This window comes from Lissotriton vulgaris, chromosome 7, assembly GCF_964263255.1.
Source record: "Lissotriton vulgaris chromosome 7, aLisVul1.2, whole genome shotgun sequence".
Taxonomy (NCBI): Eukaryota; Metazoa; Chordata; class Amphibia; order Caudata; family Salamandridae; genus Lissotriton; species Lissotriton vulgaris.
This window is the reverse complement of record NC_141695.1, coordinates 615,689,680-615,705,581: the sequence shown is the minus strand read 5'-3', so window position 1 is coordinate 615,705,581 and position 15,902 is coordinate 615,689,680. Positions and strand designations below refer to the sequence as shown.

General features: G+C 44.8%; 1 protein-coding gene across 1 annotated transcript in view; it reads left to right on the top strand.

Annotated features, from left to right (window-relative positions):
• MRPS7 (mitochondrial ribosomal protein S7) overlaps positions 1-15,902 on the top strand; it is a 132,005-nt gene that overhangs the window by 68,234 nt on the left and 47,869 nt on the right. The window contains exon 3 of the mRNA XM_086930771.1: positions 11,997-12,060. Coding sequence (XP_086786897.1) covers positions 11,997-12,060 — 64 coding nt within the window. The remainder of the gene's footprint in view (positions 1-11,996; positions 12,061-15,902) is intronic.

Genomic DNA, 15,902 nt, shown 5'->3' with positions numbered 1-15,902 from the left:
AGCGATCCGGGATGGTTTTGAAGATTGATTTCATTTGATTGCATTATCCAAGTTATCTGAGTAGGCCATAGGACCCACCTCTAGATCTGTTCCCGCTTCAGTCCCTCCTTTGTTCTCACTCCTAGTTTCTCCCACTCCATGCACTTCTAAGTCTGCATCCGAGCCTGTTGCATGTTCATGGGCGTAATAGCGGGGCGGTTCCCTTGTTTGTACATTAATGATTGGACAGGCAGGTAGCCGACTTGCCGCAAGAGATTTTTAAACGCAACCCTGTCTTTTCTGAGTTCTGTTGAATTTGGGGATTGCCCATGCCTTTTGAAGCTTGCAATCAGTAATTTGAGTTTGTGTTACATATGTCTTCCATGGATGCTAGTTCCATTGCGCTGATTTGTTCTTATTTATTGCAGGGCGGAGGTTCTCACCCTGAGCCTCTGCAGTGGCCGCACTGCCTGGCACCGCCTCCTCCTCTTTAGCCTCAGATGTCACCGGAGCCTTGCCCAACCTTGGTGCATTGTCCTGTTTGGCAGTATCCTTCAGGTCCTTGAGTAGCTGGGACATAGAGTGTGGGAGAGATGCCAGTTTGTGCATGATGGGCGAGTAGTTACAGCCTTGCCCAGCGCCTTGCGTATCGGCTTGTACTCTTCTTATCAAGTTGTTCAGATTTGCAATTTTCTCATTAATCGATGATGCATACATTGCGAGAATGTTTAAAAGACTGATCTGTGTATCCATTTTATTTGATTGGTAGTTCATTGCCTCTCCCGAGCTCTGCAATGTTCTGAGGAGGAAGGACCAATGACCAGTGGCCACCCCCCTATGGATTCTTCACCATCCATAGAGGACCCTGTATTGGCAAATAGATGCGGCCTCGCTTTCTCCTACTCTACTCGTTTTTTTTAAATTTTCTTTTTAAATTAGACATATTGTTCCCTCCTAGCCAGGAGCTGAGCGAGACCATGGAGCTAGCCTTCTTTGTCCTACTTAATCCCATTGGCAAAATATTGGTCCAGTGAGCTGAGTTAAGCTGGTACTCTTGAAGTAGAGGGTTGGGCTCTATGATGTTGGTCGGAGCAGCCTCCCAATCTCTGCTGGCTCGATCTGACTTGTCCATCCTATCAAGAGCCCCCAAGTTGATGCACGAGTCTGCTGGGCCACACCTTTCTTCTGTATATTAGTTGAGAGTAGTTTTTGCACTACCACTGTGGGGCAGGTAGCCCAGTAATAATATTGTTACTTTAATAAATTGCAGCCCCTGCATCCTTCAAGTACTTAAACTTAGTTGTAATTTTTGGTTGGGATGGGCTTGGTTCAGATGGAGCTACTATTGCAGACCGCGTGATAGTGACCAAATTAGTGGTGAAGTCTGTCCTGTGTCCCCGGGAGATGCCAGGGCTCTTTTTGTCCCCTGATTCTTAGGTGCCACTGGGCCCCAGGTTTTGCCTCAATGCATGGTGTCACTTGCCCAATGTTAAAGAGTAGCTCTTTAAAGCTGATGCAATCCAGCAAAAGTCCAGTTGCCACTGAACTACTGGTCTCTGGTCAAATCAAAACCAGCGGTTCCCTTTGCTGGATACTAATTTCCTTCTCGGGTGACCAAACGACTCTCCTGTTTCCAGCAGATTCTGGTGTATCTTTTGAGCATCAGAACTTTGTCTTCCAGGCTGCACGTCAGCAGTCAGTGGGGATCAAACGATTGTGGCTACTGACTAGTCAAGGCGGGTTCTTCAGCATTTGTAGCCCTGTAGCTCAGAACAAAGTCAGCCAAGTGTCTCTTGTAGTCACTTCTTCTGTCTTGGGCCCGGGAAATACTTTCCTCCAGCAAGGCGCCTCAGGCGCAGACCTCTCTTTGCTAGTCCAAGGATCAGCAGGTGCAGTCGGTGGTGCAGCCTCGCTTTGCCAGGTCCAGGGAACAGTAGGGCAGTCCTCCATCGGCCCTCTCTCCATCTAGATTCCAAGCAAGGCCGGGGTGCCATATTTATTCCCTGAAAGTACCACCGGGTATGCAGCAGTCACTAGCCAATGGGTTACTTGGATTACTCCCGCCTGATGAGAACTTCCTGCAATGTGTGGCATCTAGTAATGCCAGGATGCAATATTATAACCACCCCAAGAGGTGTGACTACCTGGGGGCTACACGCCCATAGAAAATAAATGTTTGGCAACTGTTTTCCACTCTCTGTCCCCGCTGCCAACTTGTCTACTAGAACAATAGGTTAGTCCCTCACGTGGATATACACACTTTGCCCTTCAATGGCGGTTTCACCTTTAAAGCTTGCCTTTTGGGCTTACACTCTCTTTCTTTTTCCTGCCAGGTTGCGATGCACACCTCTTTCCATGACAGGCTCTTATTGTTCCTTCCAGGTAGTTGTTCACACTCCTCCCCAGGAGGACAGAAAGCAACCGTAAATGGCCATTGGAAACGTTGGCAACAGAGTGGCAACTTTCTAAAGTTTTTTAAAATTTGACTTGAGCATTAAGTTGGATTTAATGTCATGATTCTTTTGAAACCTTGAAGTGCGCTTTTTAGTAGTTCCATTCAGAAGTTAGGACTGCTGAGTTGTCAGCGTGTAAGCCTGCACGCGACAAAGGGGTTACTCGACTTGTTCACAGTAAAAACGTCTTTTTAGGGTTTTTACTGTCAGACCGTATAGAGCACATGTTCTGCTTCTTAATTTACATCACTCTGCCTTAGGACTCAGAGGTTTGGGATTTGCCATTAATTTACATGACAAAGTCGAGTTAGCATTTCGTAAACTGCTTTGTTAGCCTGCAGTGTTAGGCTGGGAGTTGTGTTTTACTGGGTCACACTCGTGGTGGCACAATAAGTGCTGCAGTCCATGATGGACACCTTAATGTGCAGGCCCTTAGTACTCTGGTACCATATACTAGGGACTTATAAGTAAGTTAAGTTATACCAGTTGAGTGCAAGCCAATTAACTATATGTGTTTTAAGGGTCAGAGCACGGGCACCGAGGCCTGGTTGGCAGGACTTGTTCACTCTGAGGCAAAAAACAGCAGCATCAGTCCAAAACGTTGTGAGTAATCATGCAAAATGAGGCACTTCTTTATAACCTCTATTGGACGTTCCTTCCGCTACATTGATTTTCTATTACACAGCCTAATCACATTTAATATGTTATCAGTTTACTTTTCTTAATCATTTAAACTTTGAGAGGTCATGTTGAGATTTTTTTTTTTTTTGCAGAGACTGCAAAAAGCATGAGCTTTCCCTTTTGGGCGCAGAGCACTTGAAACAAATTGCAACAGCTTTGACCTCACTATATAGGCTTCTGGTCTGTCGACGGATTGTCTGCAAGTCTATCTGTGTGTTCAACAGAGCTATTGACAAACTATGCCTCCCATTCCTCTGGGCAAAGATTCAACCTTATAGCCTTGAATCATGTCCAATATACACTAACTGCAGAGCCTGGCTTTTGCACCATGCTTCTAGCCACAGTAAAGAACATAGCTACAACGTATAGTTTAGCCATGCACAATATTTATGAGTGCATGGCTTGTCTTTTAGCCAGGTGTTGCACCCAGCCTTTGTGGATCCAGCCCAATTACTGCTGATCAGAATAGATAGGTTCTATATGCATTACTTTCCCTCTAATCTAGCAGTTGGACGAAAATAGACTTTGTATTCTCAGTCAGTTCAAAGCAGCAATAATGATTTCTATGTTCAGTGCAGCACCTTGTCAATTTTATAGTTGCAGTGCCTAGAGATGCTGTGTTTTTATCAAAGTATTATTTTATTCTTATGGACCTGTACTTCCTGGGCTGTCTACTGCGATGTCTGCAATGATTTCCCTAGATAATATGTCAGTAGTAGATACGTAACATATCATTTGTTATGTCATCTGATGTGTGCAATCTTGAACTATGCTTGGAGTGAGTCATTAATAACCATAACTGGTCAATGTTTCTTTTTAAATACTAAAAATCATACCATAATATTTCTGTATTTGTTATTTTCAGTGAATGTTTGCTTCGGAAACAAACAGTGCCTTAAATGCAATATTAACCACAACTTACCATTAGTAAAGTTTTGCCAGTGAGATATATTATTGCTACCAACAATTTGCCATTGTGTGGCACTGTACATAATCGATATTGCAATTACCCACAGAAAAAATTTGTGGCAATTGTAAAGAAAAGTTTCAATTCTGTTAAGGACACGGAGGCGAGGATTATGCTCAAACATTTCTACCTTTTATAACTTCAGCAGAGTTCAACTTGAAACAATATTGCGCTGGAAAGAACTACAAGACAAAGTTCAGTCAATCACAACAAAGGTCAGGGACATAACGTCGACTGGGTACTGATTATCCTCCTCTTATTTGAGTGCAACCAGTGATGCTCCCATATTGAATTTTACTCCCCTTTAGATAGCTCGGAACCTGGAGAAAAAACAACTTTCTCTGATATATATGGGTATGAAAGGGTAGAAAGCACCTCTTATAATTCTCTACATTACATTGTATAATTCATAAGGATAAGAAAGATATCAAACATGCCTCCCAGGAAAGTAACATACTTAGACCTTATGACCATTAGGACCACAAATCCCAAGATTACACCAAATACTCCAACGTGTGGGAAGTTTATAGAAACTTGAGCGGGAATAATCTTCGCCTCCGTGTCCTTAATAGAATTGAAACTTTCCTTTACGATTGCTAGGACATTTTTCATTCTATGTCAGGAATGGAGGCGAAGATTATGCTCATTCAAAGCTTGTCAACCACCAGAGATGCCATATCAATCACCCGTTTAAAATAAAACCGTTTGAACTGTTGCGGAGATTCTGCACATACACAGAACTATGCACAGGAAAACAGGACCTCTGTGTATACCACCTTACCCAAAATCCCAGAACCGACTAGCTATAGTGTCTCATTCGTTCTCCGACAAAATCATGAAGCTACAAAGGATTAGACAACCCAGAACACAACACTCCCGACTCTCAGGAATTGCGGTAGCAAGACAAACCCTTTCGTTCACTCACTCGTACTTTTTCACAATAAGGATTGCTAGAGTCACTGTATAGTTCAAAATGTTTATTTTAACTATAGTGCTCTATAATGCAGTATACGAGCCACTACCAGCAGCGAAATGCATAAACCTAGCACAGTTAGCATTGTTACAATATGAAGGGGGAAGTCATTATATGTAGACAGTGGAAAAAGGACTAGAAGGCCTGACCACCCTCCCCTTGGTAAGTTGAAGTTTATTATATAAAGGAATATCTCTGGGCTTTTTTAGCAGACCCCATACCTTAGAGCCTAGATGGTAGCTTTACATCATAGGAACAGCATAGCTCTTCTCCAAAGACAGGTTTCCCTCCAAGTGTGTCTGTGAACAACATGTAACGCTGTAATATCAAAGCACGAGCTCTCTAGCAGTGCGGCTGTGTGTAGCATGTTTTGTCTAGTTAATAGGGACTGACCAGAACAGAATAATAAGGGGCATGTTTTTTGACCTTGCACATTGTGACTAAACTCCAAGAACTGTAGAGGACGCAGAAAGCTGACCGTTCTAATGTGAAAGACACAAACCGAGTCTTGCAAAATAAACTCACGTAGTAACATGCATAAAAGCAGCAACATTGCAGCAGAGCTCATGCTAATTTAGCAATGTCGAGAATGGCCCTAAGGGCCATGTACCAGAACATAGAATCTGAAGACCAATCAGCCGCATTGAGAATATCCTCTAGACGTGCCCCTAGAGTAAAAGCTTTTGAGGCCATTGCCCCTCTTAGTGAGCATCAAAGTACTACACGACACATCAATGCGGGTTCTTGCGTGACCCAACGTATCCATCCTGCAATGGCGGGAGAAGAGACTACTTTGAAAGGCTTCCTCAGTGCTATTAATTGCAGCTCCCCTGGAGGACAGAACTACCCCGTCGTATTCCCATAAGCCTTTAAGCATCTGACCATGCACTGTTTGGGGGAATTGTCAAAGGCTCAGTATGATATAACTCTCAAGTTGGATTTTGTATGACGCAAAATGTTGAAGTTAACTCCCCAAAAAGTAAAAGCCCGTCCAGTAAAATCAAGCGCTGTTACATCAGGGACCCTGCAATAAGATATTAACACCATCGATGCTGATGGTATTCTCCTCCAGTGCTGGTGTTGAACAAATCCCATTGTTCATGACGAGCTCAGCTTGTCATGAGCACACGAGAGGTGTACCTCATGACGAGCTGAGCTCGTCATGAGCATCGAAGGGGTTGAAAAGTGTAGCATGGCCAATTCTGCTGAAAGTTATTTCTGCAATAAGAATATTTGTGTTTCCAGGACTCCAAGAGATGGCGTACTCTATTAACATCCCACAACTTGAAATAGCGTGGTTCCAGGGGAAGAGCGAGACAGATCACCTTCATCAGCTTGCACACCAAAGGGTGTTCCCCTACGCTTACACCTTGGATTGCTATGTGTCTCGCTGAGATACCTGAGCGGTACAAATTAGTTGTGCGGTACGCCATGCCCCGAGATCCCAGAAAGGCCAAGAAATATATCACTGGGACAACGCCGCACCCAAGGGATCCTCACATTGTTAAAGACACCAATAAACCCATGCGGACCTTGCTGACTCGTATCTCTTTGTGATGCCGGCTGCTTAGGCTGTGGCCAACAGATCTTCAACCTCTCTAGAAAGGCCTGGGATTCCCCAAAGTTCCCTGTAATCCGCCATGCCATGAGAGGCATTCTCTGTTGTAGAGTGAGCAGTTGACAGTTGTCCAGAGGATCCTGAAGGAGATCCAGGTCATGGGGTAGAAGGACTGGAGAATCCCAAGAAAGTTCCACAAGAACTGGAAATCACAATTGAGATATCCAATAGGGCGTGATCGGCCCAATGGATGCCATGGTGGCTGTGAAGCTACGTCAAGAGGCGCATGATCATCGCAAATGGGGGAAAGTCACACGCTTGCTCCGCTGACCAGTCCTGAAGGTAGGCATCTGTTGCTGCCACTAACAGATCCGGCTGGTGTCTACCCTGGAGGCAAACAGGCCCACCGAGAACTGGCCCCAACGTTCCTCCAACTTCTAGAAAACCCGTGGATCAAACTGCCTCGGGCTCTAGTCCGACCATTAACTTGAGCACCAGTCCGCTATTTTGTTGGAGGTCCCCGGAAGGTAGTCCGTCGTGATGGACACTTTGTTGGCTAGGCAGAAGGCCCAGAACTCCTTGGCTAAGACTACCAAGAGTTTTCTTATGGAGCCCTCCTGTGGTTGATGTACCGGACTGCTGACAGATTATCTGTTTTGAGTAGAACACAACAGGAAATGTTGTCCTTAGTCCAACACTGGACTGCGAAAGAGCCTGCCATGAGCTCCGGACAGTTTATGTAATGAGCGCTCTTTGGTAGACCACTTTCCACTGGCATATCCCCACAACGAGTGTCCCATCTGGACTTGCTGGCATCGGACTCTATAACCAGGTCTGGGTCCGAACCAAAAATGGCTCGCCCATTCTAAGCCTCCATATGTGCCAGCCACCACCTCATTTCGTCCTTGACTTCCTCTGTCAACAGGACCTGTTCTAAATACTGGATACCCTCGAGGTGTGAAGTCTTGAGATGTTGCAGGGCCCGGTCATGGAACCAGCCCAGAAAGATTGCCTGAATCGAGGGCGATAGGAGGCCTACCAACCTTGCAATCTGTCGCAAGGACGTTACTGGCCTTCCACAGTTCTTGTCGAATCTCGGACATTTTTCGAGAAGGGAGACTGAGGGCCCTCTCTTCTGAATTGACCACAAAGCTCAAAAAAGTAATCTGCTTGGAGGGGGTCAACGGCGACTTCTTCTCGTTGATGACAAACCCCAAGCTCTCATTTAGATTATTTTTTTGTCTGCATTGTCGCGTCAATGTGGACGGACACTGGTCCATCAGGAGAAGATCGTCAACATAGATAATCAGATGATAACCTTGAGCCCTGAGCTGCTCCACCACGGATTTTAAAACCTTGGTAAAACAACAAGGGGCAAAAGGAGAGACCGATCGGAAGAGTGTTGAACTTGTAAACTTGCTTCTTCCCTCTGTACTGGAGGATACGCATCCTTCAGGTCTAGACGCACCATCCAGTCGTCTGGCCTCATGAAATCACGCAAAAAAATGTATGCCCTCCATCTTAAAGTGGCGATACACCAGTCATCCATTGAATTCTTTGCGGTTGATCACCGTCCTCTGGCTCCCATCTCGTTTCTCCACCAGAAAGAGAGTGCTGAGGAAACCCCTCGAGTGAAGCGACGTCGGGTAAACCTCCCATTTGCTGAGTAGGTCCGCCATTTCCTTGTCTATCAAGTCTGCTTGGGACTCTGAAAAACAGAGAGGGCGGTGTTGGGATACCTGAGAGGGGAACCATAAAACTCTATATGATAGCCCTGAATGATTTGTAGAACCCAGGACCAGCCCCCACAAAAAACCAAGGGTGGAATATCTTTTTAATGGAGGCTTTTGCCTTGTCTAGAGAGGTATAAGTGGCGACAAATTTGCCTAGTTTGTTTATGAATGCCTAACTGAAGAGTCCTTGTAGTGCTAGCGGCACTCTTGTGGCTTGACAACACGTGATGACCTTTGACTACCATCATTTTAATTCACTTTGGTGTGTTTTTTTATCCTATTATTTTATCCTTATCCTGCATATGCCTTGTTTCTCTTGAAGATTTCTTCTTGTGGTTTGAAGTGGGAACTTGCCAAGAACAGAACGTGTGGGATGTGCATTTGAAAGCATGAAAGGGAGAGAGGGGTGGAATGTACTTTTTGGTCTCGAAGTGCAGTGTTATGAGCAGTGGTGCACACATGTGAATTGTGTTGTACATTGGGAAGTATTATGAAGTTCTTACTATTGGCTTTGACATGGCCTCATGTCATCCTGAATTCTGTCTCTGCCTTGCTTGAGATTTTTTTTGTACGCAGACAGGCCCACAGAGTGTTTGCAAGTTGGTTGGGATAATCACGTTCAAGGTTATTTTGTTTTTGGAGAAGAGATTGTTTAATGTACTGAAGGCTTTCGTAAGCTTCGTTAATATAAAGGCTGGAACATGTGAGAATGTAGAGGGAATGTGGGAACTCCTTTTGCCCTGGAATGCTTGCATGGAAGTTGGCCAATTCCAGTAGGTTTCCTTGGTGCAGAGGGAAAGACTCGAACCTTCTAGTGTGTTTTGAGACTATAAAGTGGAGGGTTGTTGACTTAGAAACCGGGATTTTTTGAATCTGAATGGGGACGGACGCGTCTACTTCGGTTTGCTGAGGCTTGTAACCCCGGCTGTAAATCGCCCGGTCTGGAGTGGGTCAAGATGCAGTATTTGCGCCAGGTGAAGTGTTTGAGCTTTGATTATTTCCCTTTTGATGTGTGGCCAGTGGCTATGATCATTTGAGGTGTTTTCTTTGTGATGTGTGAGTCAGAATGCACATCCAAAGTAATCATTTGATGTATTTAGTGTATATATCTTTCTGATTTTTTGCAGGATGTCCAGTATTATTTGCTGCTTGTTTATTCATTGTTCATATTCATGCATTTAACTGTTGCATTTACCAAGTGTGTTATTATTGCTTGCATATAAATATATATCTCTATATACATTTGAATAATGTTCATTTGACATCTGGGAAAGCATTTCTGTTAGAGAGCACTGCATAAATAAAACTCTAAGCCTCCTTCTAAAAAGAGAGTCTTTGATGTGTTTCACTTTTGTAAAGTGAAACCCTTTTCTAGGTGTTGTTGTGTTTTATGTCTCCTGCTTCGTCGTGTTTGGGCCATCGTGTGTGAGTGGTATTTTTGAGGGCGAAGCAAGACAGTCCTCCCTGCGCCACTGCTCCTGCCTTCGATGTGGCCAAATCACTCAAATTAGGGTCTACCTTTCCTAACAAGGAGCGGCGCCTCTTAGCTAATAAGGCACAATTTGAATTCCCAAGGAATATAATGTCATGCTGTGCCAGCCAGACAGGGATTACGGAGAGATGGCCGAGCCAAAGGCTTTGGCCTCCTCCGCTAACTCTAAGATTTTGGTTAAGGGTCCAACAATATTCAATAGTTTGTCTTGACAGGACTTCCAAGATCTATTGATCCCTTTCTTAGGATCACAGACTTATTTCTGGAGGAAGGTGGCCATCTTGCTGCCAACCTCCAGTGTCAGGGCCACCTTGTTAGCGAGAGAGGGGCATGGACATTCTGCTTTAAATCGTGTGCGCGCTTCCTTCGCGAAGGTCTTTCTAAGGTGCCCTGCTACGTAAGTGCCAACCTTGGGCAAATGGGACCACTCCGCTAAGCGAGGGCGAATAAGATCATTTGGGTCAGGCATGTCAGACATATCTTCTGCGAGAGTGACGGCCCCTAGGGAGGGATCAGGAGAGTGGCACCAGGATCTAGACGGACCGGCCTTATCAGTTAAATCCCCGTGAGAATCCTCATCCAGTATTGGCCCCTCTTGAGCGAAAGGCAGTTCTAAAGGGGTACCTAGAGTCTCCTCAGTTTCCTCATCCGGGTCAGTGCGTGCGAGGAAAGCCTTTTTTGAAGCCTGTAAAACGCACTGAGATCCACAAAAGGGTCCCCTTTGTGCATGCGGGGTTGTAACCAGCAACATTTCAGTCAAGGAGAGGAAGTAGCGTACTATAAAGATTCTCTGGCTGAACTTGCTGAGACTTTCCTAGAGAATTTGTACATCATTGGCTGGTGGTGCTGGCGTGCTACACTTTATCGGCTGTGGGGTTAGCCTTTCTGCTAATTGCACAACATGCATTAGTATTTTGACTTGTAAGTGAGCTGTTGTTTCACTAATGTTTTTCTCTCGCTCGCTCTCTCCACTATACCTGATATTCTGATGTTTATTGAATGACCTGTGACGATTAATGCAAACCCATTCTATATTTTATGAGCTGATTATGACATTCGAGTTGTATTGTATTTTGTGATTGACCATTCATATTATGGAATAACAAGAAAAAGTAATAGTAAGACTAGTGTTTGTCTTTAATACAGTGTTGTTAAGTGTGTTTGGTTATGTTTACTATGATGTATGTTTAGCGTATTCTTCATTGTAGGTCCTCATGGGGAAATAGCATTCTGTCTTTCATTATTTAGTCCCTTTTAGCTCTACCAAAGATTCATTGGAGGACCTTTGAAATTGCTATCTGTATCATAAGGGCTTATGGGCCCGTCATTAGAGTTATTCTTCTGATTATGTTATAGTGGTTGGTGTGGATAAACAAACTGAAATAAATCCCCCAATGCTTTTGCTGCATCACAGCCTTACACCGCATGAGAGGAAAATGAAATCGTCTTATCTCTGCTGAAGCAGGAAAGAAAGAGGGGGATAACCAGGACGCAGTCGACGTTATGTCCCTGAACTTTGTTGTGAATAGCTGAACTTTGTCTTGTAGTTCTTTCCCGGTGTTTTATGGGAAAGATAGTTTTAAGTTGAACTCTGCTGAAGTAATAAAAGGAAGAACGTTTTGAGCATTATCCTTTCCTCCGATCGTGACATATAATTGGGTTTATGATACTGTGAAGCATGGCGTGCTAAATCTGCCTTTCTGGGAATCAAATATGCAACTACCCATTCTGCACACTTCTTGGCAGCAAACACTAGGCCTATGTGAACATTTTATAATGAATTTAATGATATTATGCCATTGTTTGAACAATTTATGCAGTCCAGGAGGCCTATATGTAACAGATTTTAAAAAGTACCTGCATCAGGTATGTGCACAGTGTTGGGATGTATGTCTTCATCAGAGTGTCTTCTGCCAACCCTGTTAAGATATTGATGAGTTCTACTACGTACTCAACATTGGGAGGGGAAGGTGCTCTCATTACTCTGTGAAAGCATGTCAGGAGGAGTCCTCTTTATTCCTGCCAGTAGTCTTTGTCAGATTCTGGTTTCTCAAATGTTTTCTGTTTGCTTTGTATCCTGCACATTTTTTTCTGCTTGCTTTTTTGCACCTCGCATAAAGTCCTTGGCTTCTTAAAGTGTTTCTGTTTTTGTTTCCGCAGCAAATTCATTAACATGATGATGAAGGGAGGAGACAAGGTGCTCGCCCGCTCTCTTATGACACAGGTGAGACCTTTCCTTGCTGCTGTTCCTTCAGCAGTGATTAAGGGTAATTCCAGCATACTTTCATAAGTAGAGAGCCCTTTCAAGGCATTAGATGTACTTTTTACTTTTGATTTCCTGTAATAAACTGTTCCAATTCTGGGGATCTTCATGGATGATAAATAAGCTTTGAGTTTGGCCATCTACGCGCAAGATCTAACAGTAGTTTTTACAAAATATATCTTAAACTTTACTTTTTAGAAATGCCAATTTATATAAAACAAACAGCTATTTGTGTCAGCCTATTGCTGCCTTTATTTGCTTTTCCATTTACTTTCTTTATGCAAGCAGTGGCAAATCCAATACATATGGCTTTTTCCAAAACTCCAAGACATTACTATATTGTTCTCTCAATTCAGAACCAACAGTGTTTAACAAGGCTGCAGTGCTTTGAGACTTTACTAGATGTCCGCCTTGAGTCAGGAGCACATGCTTAAAAAGTCTTTCGTTAGCTGCATTTCCTCAGTCTTTACTAGATTAATAGATCTCTCTCTGGTGTCTAAAGTAACTACTAAAAAAGTCTTTAACAAGGCTGCAGTGTCAAAAATCATCCTGAGATGGGTGTTAGATGCAATTGATTCAGGTGTCCTTCACAAAGCTGAGTGGTGGGACTTCAACATATACATTTGCATATATACTTTTGTCACTTTAAGGATTTGTGCTTCCTTTCTTTTTTTTTGTTGAAAACCTTTATTTTAGCATTCAGTAGAAATACAAGCATGGGCCTACAACCACGGGGGCCGGCCACTAGACAAATCAAAATTCGTTAATATCACAATACAACACGGCTCATCAGCCGACAACCCAAAGGTCCGGCAGCGATTCAGAATAAAGCTTGTATTGGAATGCATAGTCAGAGTTCAGGATAGGACAGAGGTTTCATTTTATATTATATAAGAGAGGATCAGGTGCCATACAATCAAACAGAAGAAGCGGGGGGCAGGGTAAAAAAACAGGATATACATGTAATGATCACTATAATGGAAATGTGGCGCCAGAGCATCTAGGTCGATACAAAAGAACACACAATATACATTTCCATGTTGCGCCAATACTCAAGGCCTGCCCACCCACAAATCAAGATATCATGAAAGCGAAAGCACGAAGTACAAGCATACGATAAGAATCCGAATGATTCGCAGTTATACTGACCCTACAAAAAGAAAAAGAAAGAAGGAAGGCCATAGAAAATAAAAAAGGCAAAATAAAAAAAACGCCTTCAGCCCCCCACCCTGTGGCTCACTGGTTAGAGGAGGCATACCCTGAAGTTGAGGGCAGACCCGGGACCAGGGTTCGATTCCTGACGCGGCAGGGTCCTGAACCCAATTGTCCACGGACTCGATAATTCTCGCTTTGGTGCCCACTCTAAGCACGAGTTCACACTATGCAGCTCTGGGCAACAAGCTTGCTTAATCTCCACAACGGCCCGCCCGCGGCGGGATGCCTGGCTTTCACCTTGGGGATGCCCAGCACGGGTGATCTCACTGGGAAAAACCAGGACTGGTTCCCAAGGCAAGCGCCGAGATGCCGAAGGGTACATTGAGCGCTATATAAGAACATACATACATACATACATACACCCTGCACCCCTGCAAATGGCTACAGCCTAACCCCATTAGCAGTGTGCCTGTCGCCCCTAACAACTAAAACCCCAAAGGTAGGAAAAAGAAGAGCGGAGGAGGGCTTATCCATGTGGGCTCTCAGCCCCTTTAGACCCCCCGCCTGACACAGCCACCCCCTATCACCTTATGACAGCAATGTAGAGAAATTAGAGGGTACCGTGAGTCACCGCCCAGCCTCTTAGAGCAAACAGTTGCAGGTCCAACACTTGTAAAAGCCATGCCAACCCATCCCGATCCAGCCGATCTTAACCTTGGCCCTTCCGAACAAAAACACGAACCCCTTCCAGCGAGATCCAGAGGCACACAAAGAAGCAATAGAGAAGAGAAGAGTCAGCAAAAATCAGCCCATGGCTATCAGCAGGCAGTGAGTCCTCAAGAACCGTAGATGCAGACGAACTCTCCCTCCGAGATGAACAGTCCCAATGTGTCTTGAACAGGAGTCGTAGCGTTGCCAGGAAAGGAGAAGATGACCACAAAAGAGATGGAAAGTCACAGACAAAAGTCTCCGGAAGGGGAACACCTGACGATATCTCCAAAGCCGGCAATAGTGAAAAGTTCAGCAATACCATGCCATCCTCGGGAACACCGTCTACCAGTGCACCATCCGATGATTCCATTACTCGTTTCTTCACGGGGTCCTCACACGGAGTCAAAATGGCCGCGTTTTGAATGGCTGTAGAATCCCGTTTCAACAATAAGGCCGGGCCCGGTTCCACCAGGAGAATTTGAGATAGGCGCGAGTCCAACTTGCTCAGCAAAGTATCCACATGTGAGCGGAATGCCCAAAGTTCTGCCAGTATTAGCCGCAGCGATGGTTCATGCACCGTTCGATCCATAATCTCGTGTTTGGTATCAATCACTATCACCTCCCCGGGTGATTCCGGCACCAACGGGGGGGATAGACAGGATCTCGAACGTGCAATTGCGAAGGGTGACCAGTCTTTGTTCACAACCACGGTCAACCCAGTTAAAGCCGCAGGCCAGTGACCCCGAACCCCGGCGGGAGCAAACCGGGGCCGCGGGACGGGGGCCCCCACCCGCAGCCAGCAGCACGCAGACTCACTTCTCCGTCGATACGGAGCAATGAAGACGATCGCCACCAAATCCGGGCTGAAACAAAGCCTCCACTCCGGTCGACTGGGCCCAGCCTGAGTCTCCTGGCCGATGTTGTTGCACTACAGCCTGGCTGTGAAAGTACTCCAGGCCCCGGCTTCACCGCTGGAGCAGGCCGCAAACTTACACTCGATGTAACTCCGTCAAACAAGCTGATAAAAGTTTCCGTATTTCACCATCGGAGTGCGGGACAGTTCATGCACACAGAGACTAGGCGTTAAGTCAGGATAACATGCAGGATATCGCGGCGGGTTACGAGGGTCGACGGAGCCGGGAGCCTAAGCAGCCATCTTGCTTGCTAACGTAGCTCCTCCTGTGCTTCCTTTCTATAGGATAAATGAATGTCAAAGCGGGTGTATGATGAGGAGTTAATACTGCACCTTTCAATAGATGTCTTGAGGAACACTGTGATAACACCCAAATAAATATAGGTACTATCAGTCACTGGTAAATTCAAGTGCCTGCCACCTTATTCTTAGTAGACTATTTTTTAACTGTAGGGTACATTTATGCAATTGTAAATTTTAGTTGCCTGGCCTGTTTGACGGAATTGTGCTGATCCACTGTTATGTTTAATGGTAGGGGGAAGGAAAATGTCAGTACCAGTGGAAGAAACCAAATATATGTATACAAGTATGTATGTGTGTGTGTGTGTAACTTTCTGGTCAGGTTGCGCCCAGCCAGTCGCAGCATTCCTGTGGGCATTTATTCAGAATTAATCACAGAATCATTGTGATATATCCCTTGACAGAGATATCACTATCATTTCCTACTTAAATTTCTCAAAAACTACTGAACGGATTTGCACTAAATGACAAAAAGCACAATCTGCGTAACAACATTTACCTTTTTGCCAAATTTGGTGTCATTCTGTCCATCAGTTTGGGCTGTAGATTCGACAACGTGTTCCTGTGAGAATTAACATTACAAATGCACCCTTATTTTGCACCCCTATTTCTCGGTCTCCACAGCTCGGACCACCCCCAAACTTTCCATGACACACAGAACTTACCTTGACACTTTTTGGAGGAAATTTCATGAAGATTGGCCAAACAACACCAAAGTTATGGG